Source organism: Urocampus carinirostris, chromosome 12 (genome assembly GCF_059441175.1).
Source record: "Urocampus carinirostris isolate Australia breed hairy pipefish chromosome 12, RoL_Ucar_1.0, whole genome shotgun sequence".
Classification (NCBI taxonomy): domain Eukaryota; kingdom Metazoa; phylum Chordata; class Actinopteri; order Syngnathiformes; family Syngnathidae; genus Urocampus; species Urocampus carinirostris.
In genome coordinates this window covers 34,888,488-34,903,789 of record NC_142360.1, presented here as the reverse complement: position 1 = coordinate 34,903,789, position 15,302 = coordinate 34,888,488, and the positions used below count along the sequence as shown (strand labels likewise).

The 15,302-nt window shown below is 38.5% G+C and overlaps 1 protein-coding gene across 4 annotated transcripts in view; it reads right to left on the bottom strand.

The window, feature by feature from the left end:
- Positions 1 to 2,296: 2,296 nt before the first annotated feature.
- ttll7 (tubulin tyrosine ligase-like family, member 7) overlaps positions 2,297 to 15,302 on the bottom strand; it is a 77,432-nt gene continuing 64,426 nt past the window's right edge. For 3 of the 4 annotated variants that reach the window (XM_088349286.1, XM_088349284.1, XM_088349283.1), the window contains exons 20-23: positions 13,827 to 14,000; positions 9,090 to 9,196; positions 6,451 to 6,543; positions 2,297 to 2,901 (exon numbers count right to left, since the gene is read on the bottom strand). In XM_088349286.1, the coding sequence (XP_088205412.1) occupies positions 6,461 to 6,543; positions 9,090 to 9,196; positions 13,827 to 14,000 (364 nt within the window). In that variant the 3' untranslated portion in view covers positions 2,297 to 2,901; positions 6,451 to 6,460. The remainder of the gene's footprint in view (positions 2,902 to 6,450; positions 6,544 to 9,089; positions 9,197 to 13,826; positions 14,001 to 15,302) is intronic. The other variant, XM_088349287.1, reaches the window with a different exon arrangement.

Here is a 15,302-nt window from a genome sequence, read left to right as displayed (position 1 = left end):
TGCAGACCGGTAGAGTCCGGGTCCCGTTGAAAGTAATCCAAAGAATAAAGTGTATATTTCCAAAGGTAAGGGTGGGAAAAAATATATATCCACTATTGTACGCCGTGTCTACAAACACCAAAATAAATACATTACAAAAATATACTGTTGCAAATACATATTATACATGGTTCAGATTCAGATTCAGATTCAGATCTACTTTATTGTCATTCTAGTACACGTGTATACAGAACGAAATGTCGATACATCTGAGCCGCACAGTTTCCTCGAATGTACAGATATAAGTAAAAGTTGTATTGTATTATGGCTACGTATAGTATTTTACCATAGTGCCGATAGTGCAAGAGGAGTAGCTAACCAGATGTGCAAAATGGGCATTCAGGATAACAAGTCAGGTAAACAGTAACATTAACACTGTAACAATAACGCTGTAAGTACAATAGTGCAGAGAGCAAATGTGCAAGGAGTGGCAAGCTATAAAGAACTGCCAGTAGTGCAAAAAGTCAGATCACACATATTTATAAAGAAAGACGGTACAACGAGAAAGTTTTTAAAGCTTTAATAATAATAATATAACTTTCATCCCAAACGGCGCCTGACAGGGCAGTTAATAGTAGCAACACACTCGCAACACAGAAATTGGGTCTATTAAAAAAACATACCGTACTTGTAAAAATCACGGTAAACCGTCCTCATCTTCCTCCTTAGAACAGAAGCCATCAAAGTCGTCCTCTGTGTCGGAAAGAAACTGTCATATAGACGTCGTCCCATGCTCCCATCCACTCCTGATTCGGTGCCCTCCTCTCCGTCACGAAGCAGACCGGCTTTTCGGAACCCGTTGGTAATGGTGGATTTTTGATGCTGCCCCACGCTGTCAGGATCCACTTGCAGACTTGCGAAAAAGTTGCCTTTCGCATGCGGCCAGTTTTAGTGAAGTTGCAGTCTTCCTCGGCGCATATATTTCACCGGTCTAAATCTTACCTTTTGTACTCGAGCGCCGCTGGCGGCCGTTAGAAAGATTACATAAATTGGCCGCATCACTGAATAAGCCGCAGGGTTGAACGTTTGGGGAAAAAGTAGCGGCTTATAGTCCGGAATTTACGGTATGTGTGTGTCTGTGTGTGGAGTCAAACTTTGGAACAATTTACAAGACGAGATCAAACAATGTCCAACTATTCACTTGTTCAAATTTAAATATAAAAAAACATTCCTGGCGGAATAGAGATGAAGAGAATGGGGTATGAGTGAAACGGGAGATTGGGAATAGTGCGTCTAGAACTATGGTTAACTTTGTGTTATTGTTGCTATTGTTATATCATAACTGTTATTTTTAATATTATAACAATTGTTGTCATATAATTGGTGTATCTAATAGGGGAGATGAAGGGGTAGGGAACATAAGCATTTGCTTCTGACTACCCCTTTTCGAACATATTATGTGATATTATCTTGTTGTTTTTGTTCTGTTTTTATTTTAATGTTCGAAAAAAGTTTTCATTCATTCGTTCATTCATTCACCTATTTACTCACAGCAAGACAGACTGCAGAATACCGCAACAATATTAACAATTTATAATGACGTTGTTATCTGCTACCAGTGAGCAAAACTGTGTGTGTTAGAGCCAATTGGGGAATATGAGATCGATCTAATAAAAAAACAAAAACAAAAAACATACAAAAATTGTTGTAACACAATTTTAAAGGATCAAAAAAGGTATGCGTTAGCGTAATTGACATAAGCATTAGCTAGCAATAACATTAGCATTGAAAGGCATCTTGCACTGAAGCTCTTCGTGCTGCCGTTTTACATCAGTGGCTGCTAGTATTAGCGTTAGCATGAAAAGGCATTTTGCACTGTAGGGCTACATTCTACAGTTTCTTAGTATTTTTTAGCGGTCAGAGTCACTGACTTAAATGCAGCATTAGTAGTTAGCAGGCATTAAAATTAGCATTAGCATTGAAAGGCATTTTGAACATTAGAGCGACATTCCACCATTTCTTAAGATTTATTAGCAGTTGGCGTCGCAGACTTGAATGCAGCATTAGCAGATAGCGGCTGCTAGCATTAGCATTAACATTGAAAGGCATTATGCACTATAGAAAAATATGTAGTCAAAACATATTTTTCCATGTATAATTTTTCTGAAATTCCATTACATTTTGTCTTATCGCCCACACTTACTACATACTCAATAAAATAAATTAGAATGATAAAAAATAAAAACAAAGAGAGGATACTAATGCAAAAAAAAATCTTAAGGACTAAATGTATTTTGGAACATGAATGAGTCAAACATATTCGTCAATGTTTTATTTCTTTGAAACTTGATTTGGAACTAATTAAATACTAAAGAATAAAGAAAATATCCGACATGCAAGTATACATCGCAAAATGTGTAACAATATTTGCATAAAGTGCCTCAAAGATTTGCACTTAAAATGAAGCTGTCAAACATTTTTGCTGTGTTCATAAATTATTACAAACATAAATACTCTTAACAAAAGTTAAACCTTAAACAAAATAATCTTGAAAGAGAGCCAGCAAGAAAATAAGATTTTGTTCTATCATTCCGTAGCTGAAGTCATCACAAAATAAATAAGTAGATAAATAATAATAATTCCAATTTTTTTTTACAGTACTGCAAGTTTGAGCTGGAATTACAATATAAGCGGATGCCTACAATCTTGGAAAAAAACAACATATTGTCAATGGCACTGAAGAGGTTCTGATAGCGTCCCGGTCTCTCTGACAGTCTGGATTCTACGGTCCATAACCAAGAACCTTGAGTTTGTCCCGGGGAAAGTCACGGTGCCGGAACCGAGACCAAAAAGTCATAGAACAGGACCTCGAAGTTGACCCGGATCTGGTGGCCAAAATCTTCGATGAGGATTGAAAAAAACCTAGACACACGGAAAAAATATCATGACGGGATTAGGAAACCGGCAAAGTTGGATTAAAGAGACAGTGTGTGATATTTAGCGCATCAAAAACAATATTGATCATGAATTATCATATAAACATGCATTTAAAGAGATACTTGAAATTTGATTAACACAACATGAGCCGGCAGCACGGCGGCGCAGTCGTTAGCGCGTGTGCGGCACAGTTCTAAGGTCTTGGGAACCTCCTGTGTGAGTTCAAATTCAGCTACCGGACTTACTGTGCGGAGTTTGTATGTTCTCCCCGTGCTTGTGTGGGTTTCCTCCGGGCACTCCGGTTTCCTCCCACATTCCAAAGACATGCATTTCATACGTGGATTGGCCGGTCCAAATTGTCCCTAGGTGTGAATGAGCGAGCAAGTTGTCTGTCCCAGTGTGCCCTGCGATTGGCTGGCAACCAGTTCAGGGTGTCCCCTGCCCACTTCCCGATGATTGCTGGGATGGGCTCCAGCACCCCCGCGACCCTACTGAGGATAAGCGGTGCAGCTAATGAGATGATATGAGACAACATGAGCCCCACTTAGAGGGACCTGACATAATTGACTGTATGGAAGATTAAAAACCTTGCAACAACAACAAAAAAGAAAATGGTGCAATTTGGTCCCAATTGGTGCAATTAGAGTCTCCAATTGTGTTTTTCGTGGTCAAATAATAAACACTGTCCCTTAAAAGTCCTTGTAAGAAATGCTTATTGGTCCGCATATTGGCACTAACAGTTAATCTAATTTAAATAAAACATCAACTAACATATTCCATATGTTATAAGTCCTTTCAAGTCCTTATTAGCTGTTCCTAAAATTATATAGAATAGAATAGAATATACCTTTATTCTCATTGTTACAAAATGGGTTGAACATATTGTGACAATGAAATTGGGTGTGGCACTCCAGTTTCACATTTTACAGTGAGTATAAAAGAAAACAAGGAAGATAAAGGAACAAAGAAGATGTTTGTATTGCCCTTGTTGCAGGCTTTGTTTTCCTCCGAGGGGGGTGTATGAGGTGTATATAAGTAATATTTATGCAACAATTAGTTTAGTTTATAACCACTACAGTATATCGTTCTATCTAAAGTGGGAGGTGTCTTATTAGGCCGAATAAATAATTAAGCTTTAATAAGAAAAAGTGGCAGCAAGGGGGCTGAGTGGTTAGCGCGTCTGCAGGACAGTTCTGATGTCATGGAATCAAATACAGCGACCAGCCTTCCTGTGCAGAGTTTACATGTTCTCCCCGTGCTTGTGTCGGTTCCCTCCGGGCATTTCGTTTTCCTTCCACATTCCAAAAACATGCATGTCAGGTAAATTGGCCGGTCCAAATTGTCCCTAGGTGTGAATGAGCGAATTGTCTGTCCCTGTGTCCCCTGCACAATGCCCAAAGACAGCTGGCATGGGCTCCAGCACCCCCGCCACCCTACTGAGGATAAGCGGTGCAGATAATGGATAATAAGAACTATAAAAAAATGTGTTTTAATGTACATAAACATTAAACTTGGTATTGTAATATTATACTAGTATTATTCTCTGAAAACTTATTTAATAGCCTATAGGTCCTTATAAGGTCTTATTAGATATTCCAAAGATCATATAAGCAATATTTATGCAACGACTGACTTTATAAAGGCTAAATATCCGCATCTAAAGTTGGAAGTGTCTTAGTAGGTCTTGGAAATGAATAAGCATTAATTAGAAGTGTCAAAGGATTAATATTTAGTATGTTAATAGTATTTTTTATTACTTTCTAAAAAGTTGGATTATAGATTATGGGTCCTTAAAATAAGAATATATAGGGCACATTTTCACCACAATTTACAGTCAAGGTGTCACAAAAAAAAAAAAAAAAAAACTAGTTTTGGCTGTACAACACTAACAAATCCTTTATATAAAAGCTCACTATATAATCTGTGTTCAGTGTTCAGATACCTTATGATGAAATCCACAGAACAAACTGTAAATACGCAAAACACAGGAAGAGATAAAAATAGCTGGGTGGAGCTATGCAAAAAGTGCAAGCACTCCCTCCCAGCTCTCGCCCTACGCTGTCTGCGCCAAAGGTAAGCACATCAGGCTCCATGTTTGCAGAATGTTGTGACGTTTTACAAAATAACTGCTTGCATCTGGTTTTGAAACCAATATGTATGAAAAAAAGGGTCAAAATGAGTTTAACCTATCTTGAGTAATTGCAAGAAAGAGACAAGTTTAAAGTGGTCTGTTTGTTGATTTTGGGACACGGGCTCTGGCATTATTCTCTTTTCATATTTTTTATCAAATCATCAAAAATAAATGTGCTGAAGACTAAGCTTTTGTCTGGGGCGCGGGTTTAGCAATTTAGTAAATTTGTCTCATAATATATGGTGTGGCTCTTTCCCAAAATAAAATGAATACATTTTGCTCTTATGGCTCTTTGAGACAAAAAGGTTCCCGACCCCTGTTATACCGTAAATTCCGGACTATAAGCCGCTACTTTTTTCCCAAACGTTCAACCCTGCGGCTTATTCAGTGATGCGGCCAATTTATGTAATTTTTCTAACAGCCGCCAGCGGCGCTCGAGTTCAAGGCACATGACGCAGCTTACAAGCTAAATGCAATCGAGCAGTCCAATAAAGAAGGAAACAGAGCTACTGCACGCAAACTTTACCTTGCGAGCGTGTTGCTAGCGTGTTTTTGAATAAGAGAGCGTGGGATGACGACCAAGTATCTTTCCCTAAAGGAGGACAACTTTGATGACGTCAGCTTTTGGGAGAAAGATGAGAATGGTTTACCAAGATTTCTATATGTACTGTATGTTTTTTTTAACTGACCCGTTAGCTATATTGCAAGCGTGTTGTTAGTAGCGTTTTGCTACCCTTCACGGGCACGGTTTGGGATGAAAGTTATAATATTATTATTAAAGCTTTGAAAACTCTCTCGGTGTACCGTCTTTCTTTGTAAATATGTGTAAGCATGTATAATTTGTATTTGCAAATGTATATTTTTGTAATGTATTTATTTGTATTTATTTTGGACACTTAATCTAATAAGTCTTGCACTGACCAATTAAAAAGAAAGGGCGTAACAGACGCGGGGGATGACGGGAAGTGGGGACCGGTAAAGGTGAGTGTTTGTGGACACGGCAGACAATAGTGGATATATATTTTTCCCACCCTTACCTTTGGAAATATACACTTTTTTTCCTTGGATTACTTTTAACGGGACCCGGACTCTGCAGGTCTGCATCAAATCTTAACTACCGGTATCATTTTCCGTTCATTTTGTGGTTTTTGAATTGCGTACTTTATGTTCAGTTAAAATCGCAGGACTCAAAGTAGGGTTAGGATTAATTTTGTGATAGTGTTACATTTTTTAATGTGGGCGCATGCGGCTTATATACGGGTGCGGCTTGTGTAAGTACAAAAGCGGTTATCCTCTTAAAATGTGGTGGGTGCGGCTTATAATCAGGTGCGCTCTATAGTCCGGAATTTACGGTAGATTATTGTTAAGAAAATGGCGTGTTGGATGAATGAGTCAACGCTAACCCGTGATTGGTCAGAACTGGTCCCGGGCTTTCCTATGACACCTTCCAGCGAGACAGAGCAGTGAGGCAGCTCCGGCTAACAGCGTTCCAGTACCTGAAAATTGAGATTAGCGTCAGGTCAGATAAGTGGCGCAAAGGTGGGGCCTCACCCCAACCTTGCCGCCGTTCCCCTAAAAATATATCAAATGAGTCGATTTCCGTCCCGGGTAAGCTTCCAAGAAGATCATTTAAAAAAATATTTTTTTTATTTTTTTTTTAAAAGCCTCACCGGAGCACAAATCAATCGATTAATCTGCAATCAATCAATTAATAATTTTGCTACAACTTGGAAAAGGAATCTCAATATTAAAAAATGAATTAAATAATAGAATTAATTAAATGATAACTGAAATCAAACTAAAACTAGATAAAGCTAAATTTAGACAAATGTATTCCAAAATATATAAAAATACAACCCAAATGAAAAAAAAGTGTTGAAAAAATATTTGAAAGATAATTAAATAGAAATCTATAAAAAAATAAGTTAGACAATTGAGTAAAAATAATAATAAAAAAAAAAAAATTAAAATCAAAATCAATGTAAAAAATAAATTAAATGATGAAATAAAATATATGAAAAATGAAAAAAAATCAAACTAAAACTAAAAGAAAAATTTTGAAACGTGAATCATAAAATATATATAAAGAATGATACAATTAGAAACATATTTAGGAAATAATAATGCTAAGATTTGAGAATAATAATACAATAAAAATAAATAATACAATAAAATATACAGAAATAATATAACCAAAAAGAAAAGAAAAACATTCAAAAGCATTTTTTTTTAATTCATTATATCAAATATAGGAAAAATAATAACATAAACATGCACAAAACCCCCGCGACTCTAGTGAAGATAAGCTGTGCAGGAAATGGATAGATGGATAATCACATAAGATATATAAAAATAATACAATCAAAAATAATACAAGAAAAATAAATAATAAAATATTACAAAAATAATAACCTAAAAAAACTATGCATAGTCAGTTGAATAAATATGATGATAAAATAAATATGTAAAAAGTTAAAAATAAATAGATGTTTTAATTACAACTCGGTCATGACTCCACATTCAAACCAATGTCAAGACAAGGCCCAAAAAATCTCACAAGCGCTTTTTTTGAAGCTTCATTTGTCCAACAGTGGGAAAATGCAACAGAAAATTCAGGCCATTCAAAGCAAATATGAACACAATCGAGCTAATGCCAAAATGTAGCTGGCAGGGGAACTAGCAAGGAGGGTGTGGAGGTGAGGTGAGGTCTATTTTGTTGTCATCCACGGGGTTGAAGGTGAGTTTTTTTAAATTAAGTGCATCATAACCAATCATCAATAAAATAAAAAGATTTAGCATATGTGTGTGTGGCGGAAGGGGGGTATTACCAGGGTTGGGTAGGGTTACTTTAACTTGATTACTTTCAATTACTTTTGGATTACTCCAATACCAAATACAGTGGAACCTCGGTTTTCGAACGCCTCTCAGTTCGAACAAATCGGTGTCCGACCAAAAATTTCGAAAAATTCTTGCTTCGCTGTTTGGTCAAAAAATCGGAGTTCGAACGCCGGTAAAGCGTGAGTGCGTACGCTAGGGTGCGATGCTGAGCGGCGTACGGGTGTTTTAGCCCCTTATTATGCCTCCTAAGAAAGTCAGTGCAAGCGGCAAAGTTGCTACAGGTGAAAAAAGAAAAGTAGTGCGTACAACTATTGCATTTAACAAAGAAATAATAGCCAAATATGAAAGAGGTGTGCGAGCGCCTTCTGCTGACCACCACAGAGGTAAGAAATCCTATTCATAAGATTACGATAACCCGAACGTACGATTAGCCTGGGTTAGCTTTAAGTTTACGTTAAACATTCAGGGTGTTGGAACGGAGCCCAACATTGAGGGTGTTGGAACGGAGCCCCCTTTCCAATGAACCGCTCACCACTTGTTGTGGAGATCCGGGTGCTAAATGACTTGTAAACGACCTTAATTTCTTTATTTTTACACGTTCATGTTAGCGTAATCTTCCGTACGAACGCGGACATACGATTAGCCTGGGTTAGCTTTATGTTTACATTAAACATTCAAAGTAAACGTTCAGGGTGTTGGAACGGATTAAAACAATTTACATTATTTTTAATGGGAAAAATGATTTCGGTGATCGAACAAATCGGTTTTCGAACAGGGTTCTGGAACGGATTATGGTCGAGAACCAAGGTTCCACTGTATGCTAATAAAAGATAAAAGAAACTAAATATCAATACAATTATGACTCACAACACGTGGTAAGCTTTCTCTCCTGGCTTTGATCTCTTTGATCTCTGGCAAAACTAACATAAAATGCGACAGAAACAAAATGAAAATAAATCCAAACAACTTGCCAACATCATTTTTGCCATTCCATGTATTCCTTTACTCCCAAAGCCTGCACAAAATGTAGTCATTTTATTCATATTTAGTTTCTTTTGTCTTTTATTAGCATATTTGGTATTAGAGTAATCCAAAAGTAATTGAAAGTAATCCAGTTAAAGTAACCCTACCCAACCCTGGATATCACGCAGAACGGTGAATGGGTAGGGGGGGGCTTCATATGCCAACTAAAGCGAACAGAAACCTGCGTCGGGGGGCGAAGAGGAAGAGAAGGAAGACGACGATGCGGAGGCGGAGGCAGCGGAGACGGAGCCAAGGGAAGAGGAGGCGGGTCCGGCAGCAAATGTTATACTTTTTTTTTCAATAAACATAAATAAATAGAAGAAATCAGCAGAGGTGAACACATGCATGTTTGAGTAAAAAAAAAAAAAAAAAGAAATGCGTTCGAAAATAAAGAATTTGGAAATTTGAAAGTTATTGATAAATATTGCGTTCAAACTGAAGTTGATTTGGTATCTTCCTTGGAGAGACAGACTGAGAGCATGTGTGTTTGTGTGTGAGACACAGAGAGAGAGAGAGAGAGAGAGAGAGAGAGAGAGAGAGAGAGAGAGAAAGAGGGAGAGAAGGAGGGAGAGAGAGAGAGAGAGGGAAGGAGAGAGAGAGGGAAGGAGAGAGAGAGATGGGTAGAGACAGAGAGGGAGAGGCAGAGAAAGAGAGGGACGGAGACAGAGACAGAGGGAGAGGGGGTGAGAGAGAGAGGGGGGGAGAGAAAGAGAGAGGGGGAGGGAGAGAGAGAGAGAAAGAGAAGGAGAGAAAGAGAGAGAGAGAGAGAGAGAAAGAGAAGGAGAGAGACAGAGACAGAGGGAGAGGGACAGGGAGAGGGGGGATTGAGAGAGGGGGGGTGAGGGAGGGAGAGAGGGAGAGTGAGAGACAGAGACAGAGGAAGAGGGAGAGAGAGAGAAAGAGAGAGAGAGAGAGCAAGAAAGAGAAAGAGAGAGAGGGGGAAAGAGAAGGAGAGAGAGAGAAAGAGAAGGAGAGAGAGTTAAAACATGACAGAGACAGAGACAGAGGGAGAGGGAGAGGGGAGAGAGAGAGAGAGAGAGAGAGAGAGAGAGAGGGAGAGTGAGAGACAGAGACAGAGGAAGAGGGAGAGAGAGAGAGAGCAAGAAAGAGAAAGAGAGAGAGAGAGAGAGAGAAAGAGAAGGAGAGAGAGTTAAAAACATGACAGAGACAGAGACAGAGGGCGAGGGAGAGGGGGGAGAAAGAGAGAGAGAGAGAGAGAGGGAGGCAGGGAGAGAGGGAGAGTGAGAGACAGAGGAAGAGGGAGAGAGAGAGAGCAAGAAAGAGAAAGAGAGAGAGAGAGAGAGAGAGAAAGAGTAGGAGAGAGAGTTAAAACATGACAGAGAGAGACAGAGACAGAGGGAGAGAGAGGGGGGGAGAGAGAGAGAGAGAGAGGGAAGGAGGGAGAGAGGGTGAGGGAGAGTGAGAGACAGAGGGAGAGAGAGGGAGAGAGAAAGAGAAGGAGAGAGTTAAAAACATGATATTAATATAGAGTTAAATTTGGTATCTTGCTAAAAAAGTCTACCAAAAAATTTAAAATAAATTAAATAAAAATATTGCAACTAAATAGGTGAAAAAAAAATGCAATTAGAAACATTGCATTTAAATATAATTGATATAGTATCCTACAAAGGATTCTACAAAATAATTAAATTGAGAATATTGCAAAATAATAATAATGATTCGAAATATTGCATTAAAACACATTCTATTTTGGTATGTTAAGTAGAGTTATGCAAAAACGAAAAGTAATAATACATTGAATTAAAAATATTCCATTAAAATTGATTGTATTTTGTTATCTTATGTATATAGCTGCCAGCAATGTTCCCTGTAATTTTCCACAGGTCTGAGCGTTCACACAAAGTCGGTGAGCAACGCTTGAAACAACAGTGAGCAACAGCAATCCCAAGTGTGGCAACTAATCCACTATCAAACATGTCCAAAACTTGACATCACGACATTTTGCTGAGTTTCCGGCAATGCAAAAAAACATTTCACTTTTGAATGAATTGACTAATGTACGATTGCAAAGGTTGCAGGGCCTACAAATGTCATTTGTTTTTACAATTCTTTCACAAGAATTCAATTTTTTTTATTCCTGGTATCTTTTGTCGCATAATACTAATATTTTTGGGGGCTGATTTAGTCGGTTTCTCGATACGGTACTGTATTTAATTACATTTTTTAGTGGAAGCACAATGTTGGCAACAAGATTAACTTGACATAATTGGAAATTAATTGAATGCAACATAAACTTTTTCCTCTTTTTTCTGTTTTTTTCTCCTTTTTTTTTAAATGCCTTTTAAAAAAAAACTCACTGTGTTTATTTTTTCCTAGCTGTTACTTTTTTCTTGCTTTTTTGTTCTCTATTACCTTTTTTTCCCTTTATTTGCTTCTTTCTTTTCTTCTGGCTTTTTTTCTGAATTGTTCCCGCTCTTTTTTTCTCCTTTTGTTTCGTTTTTTTCTCAGCTTTTCACAACTTTTTCATTTTGGTATTTTTTTCTTTTTTGTTTTACTCCCCCCTTCCTTTAAGTCATTTTGTGCACAATTTTACATAATATTTGGTTGTGTAGGGATTAAAGAAGCAAAAACAACCTGAAGAGCCGTTTGGGACCCAAAACGGCCGGTTCTTTTTAGTGAGCCGAGCCGAAGAAGCCGGTTCTCGAAAAATTCTACTGACTTTACTCAACTTCGTTCTACTTCGACATTGACTTTAAAATACCGCATTTAGAACACAGCGTCAGGGTAACCTGTGTATTTTTACCTTCATGCACTGTAACTTAATTCGCTTTTTAATTAGCAACTTCGAGCCCTGATTTTCGTGAGCTGGCTAGATTTTCTTGTGCGCGCAAAAGCTCTCGGTAGTGCGCAATTGCGCACACACGCAGCTTAGAAGGAATATTGGCTGCCAGTAGCGCTAATGAGGGTATACCAATGACATGTATAGCTGTCAATGGCAGTCAATGATTTAAAAAGAATTTAACACGTTTCCCTAACAGCATGATGTAAGAGGAAGCTTTTTCTCCCTAATTGAATTAAGGAGGCCTCGGGAAGGCTTGAGGGGGGGATGGCTAACCTGAGCGCTAATCTGTGAAGCGTTTTTTAATTTCTGCTCTCTGGTGTGTCGGCCCGAAGCGGCTAAGGAGGAAAAGTTCACTCGCTCAAATCTGAGCGACTGCTTTGCCTCAAGGAACCACCCAAAAGTGGATTTTTTTTTCTTCATGGTGGCCTCTATTAAATCTGTGTCAGGGTTTTGGGCTGTAAATGAGAAACCTGAGTAATTAATTTTTTTTTAATATTCTACATATAACTGACGTCAGGGTTGGGTAGGGTTACTTTAACTGACTTCAGGGCGGCAGTAGCTCAGGAGGTAGAGCGCTCGTCTTGGGATCAAGGGATCCCTGTTCGAATCCCGGCTCGTCCGTGTTACATGTCGAAGTGTCCTTGGGTAAGACACTGAACCCCTAATACCCCCAATAAGCAGGTTAGCATCTTACATGGCTGCAATACAAGGCCGCTATTGAGAAATGTGAAGCACACTGTAAAGCGCTTTGGGAAGTCATTGACTTGAAATGTGCTATATAAATCCAGATCATTTTATTTCATTAACTTGATTACTTTCAATTACTTTTGGATTACTCCAATACCAAATATGCTAATAAAAGACAAAATAAACTAAATATGAATAAAATTACTAAAGGCTTGGGGAGTAACGGAATACATAGAACGGCAAAAATGATGTTGGCAAGCTGTTTGGATTGATTTTCATTTTGTTTCTGTCGCATTTTGTTAGTTTTGCCGGAGATCAACGAGATCAAAGCCAGGAGAGAAAGCTTACCACGTGTTGTGAGTCATAATTTTATTTATATTTAGTTTTTTTTGTCTTTTATTAGCATATTTGGTATTGGAGTAATCCATAAGTAGTTGAAAGTAATCCAGTTAAAGTAACCCTACCCAACCCTGACTGACTTATTATTTGTTGGTGACACGTTATTGATGAATAATTGTAGTCTTGAAAGTGAGGTGTCAAATTAAACACAGTTTTGCTTGGAGAAAAGGATTTTATATTTTGTACGATCAAATACAAATTACATTGATCGAGTGCAATGAAGATTTTCACTTGAGTGAGCTTCAGGTCACGCCGTCCCGAATGCGAATGTTTTATTTAGTTCTGTTGATAACAGGACTCTGACGGAGAAAGCCAAGATGCAGGACGCCAGGCACTGATTTGATAATCGCTCGGCCCGAGATGGTGGGCCACGTTGGGGCTTTTCTGGCCCGCCCATGGGAGGAGCCGACACGCCAGCTTAGGAAAAAGGCGTGGGCCGGAAGGACTTCAGAAGATCGAACGAGAGAGAGGCTGGACGAAGACTAATTCAACTAATTCGGCTAATTCGATGGAATTCACTTAGTTTAGAGTGTGGTTATCCCTTTAATGGGTATATTACCAACAATTTTTTGATGCAGAAAATGAATTAATAATTTGATGATTAAAACTGAATGAATATATAGATTTTTATTATATATTTGTCACCGATTTACAATTTCAACATCGATAACACTAAATTTTGGGGACCCATAGATCTCTGTTGGGACCCATAGATTTTTGAGCATGCGAGTCACCGGAACTCATCACTTTTCAGAGGTGAAATGAACACTGCAATAATGATAATAAAACCAAAAATTCAGGTCTTTTGAATTATTCCACTGCAGTGTGTATAGCCATCAGTGAACATGAATGAGATAATACTAATAAGAGTATAGCTGTCAATGAGTTAGGATTTAGGGAAAGGGGATAGATCAGCTGTTTTCTTTTGTTCTTGTTTTCACTTTCAATCTTCTCATGGTCTGCTTGATTTCTAAAATCCTGGCCATTCCTCATACCTTTGTTTTTTCTCATCCCCGTCCCCGGGCTCACCTGGTGTCATCCCATTCAGGACCCAGCCCGGTTAGGGACCCCCGAGCCTCGGAGACAAACTTGTAGACCACCAGCAAACAATCCCGGCAAAGCTGCACCAGCCGGCGGCAGCAGTGCAGCTCCTGAGGAGAGAGCGCCTCGTTGTTCTTCAGCAACGAGCTCTCCCATGATAGGCTGCACCAGGGAAAAAAATAAAATATAAAAAATCTGCACATATTTTGCCAATTTTAAATTTTTACTTTATTAGTTGTCGTCACTGAATTGATCACTTAATTCAGGAATGTCCAAAGTCCGGCCCAGGGGACAGATACTGCCCGTGGTCAAATTTTTACTGGCCTGCGGTCTGTCATAAAATGTATAATATGTGGCCCGCAGGTAATGTTGACTGCAGTACAAAACAAATTTCTACAAAAGAAAAAAAACAACACAATTTAACTAGATGATGGCAGTAGCCCTTTGGCCACAGTCTCCTTGGCTTTCTGTGAGAATTTTAGCCCACCCCATTTCCGACATGGCGGCTGTAAATAAAAAAGGAAAGTTGACTGTGAGGGCCGCCGCTTCCAAATGGAAATTGCAGAATTTTTTTCACTGAACTCCGTAAAAAACTGCGTCAGCATAATTTGCTAAGGGACCGAAACTCTTTTTAAAAAAAAGAATATCAAGAAGCACTGCCAGATGAAACATGCTGACTACAAAAAGCTAACTGGAAACAAATGCTGTGATAACGTCAAGCAACTGGAAGCTGTTTTAACGGCACAGCAGCGCTTTTTCTAGAGACTTTTTGAGTCAAATGAAAATGCTACAAAGGCGAGCTACGAGATAGTGACGCTGATCTCCACGCGCTGCAAACCTCTTACAGAGGGTGAATTTATTGAAGACTGTACGAAGAATGCGAGGCTGAACAGTCAGCCTTCACATATTTTTAGATTACCAAACCTGACCTGCTTTCTGAAAAGTTTGGACACCCCTGACATCATTGATCTAAATTTAAAATAAAATAATTATTTTGTTTGAAATTGCAAATACCTTATGTATGATTTCTTTGTAATTTGAGATATATTTTATTAGTTTTTTTAATTATACTACTTTTAAAATGAATACTTATTTTAATTAACATTTTTTCTTTTGTATTTTATATATATATACTGTTTTTATTATATTACCATTACTATTATTACTATTTGTATTGGTATTTTCATCACTAATTTTATTACATTTAAATTGAATATCCATCCATCCATTATCTGCACCGCTTATCCTCAGTAGGGTGGCAGGGGTGCTGGAGGCCATCCCAGCTATTTTCGGGCAGTGGGCAGGGGACACCCTGAACTGGTTGCCAGCCAGTCGCAGAGCACACAGGGACAGACAACTCACTCGCTCATTCACACCTAGGGACAATTTGAACCGGCCAATCAACCTGACATGCATGTTTTTGGAATGTGGGAGGAAACCGGAGTTCCCGGAAGAAACCCACGG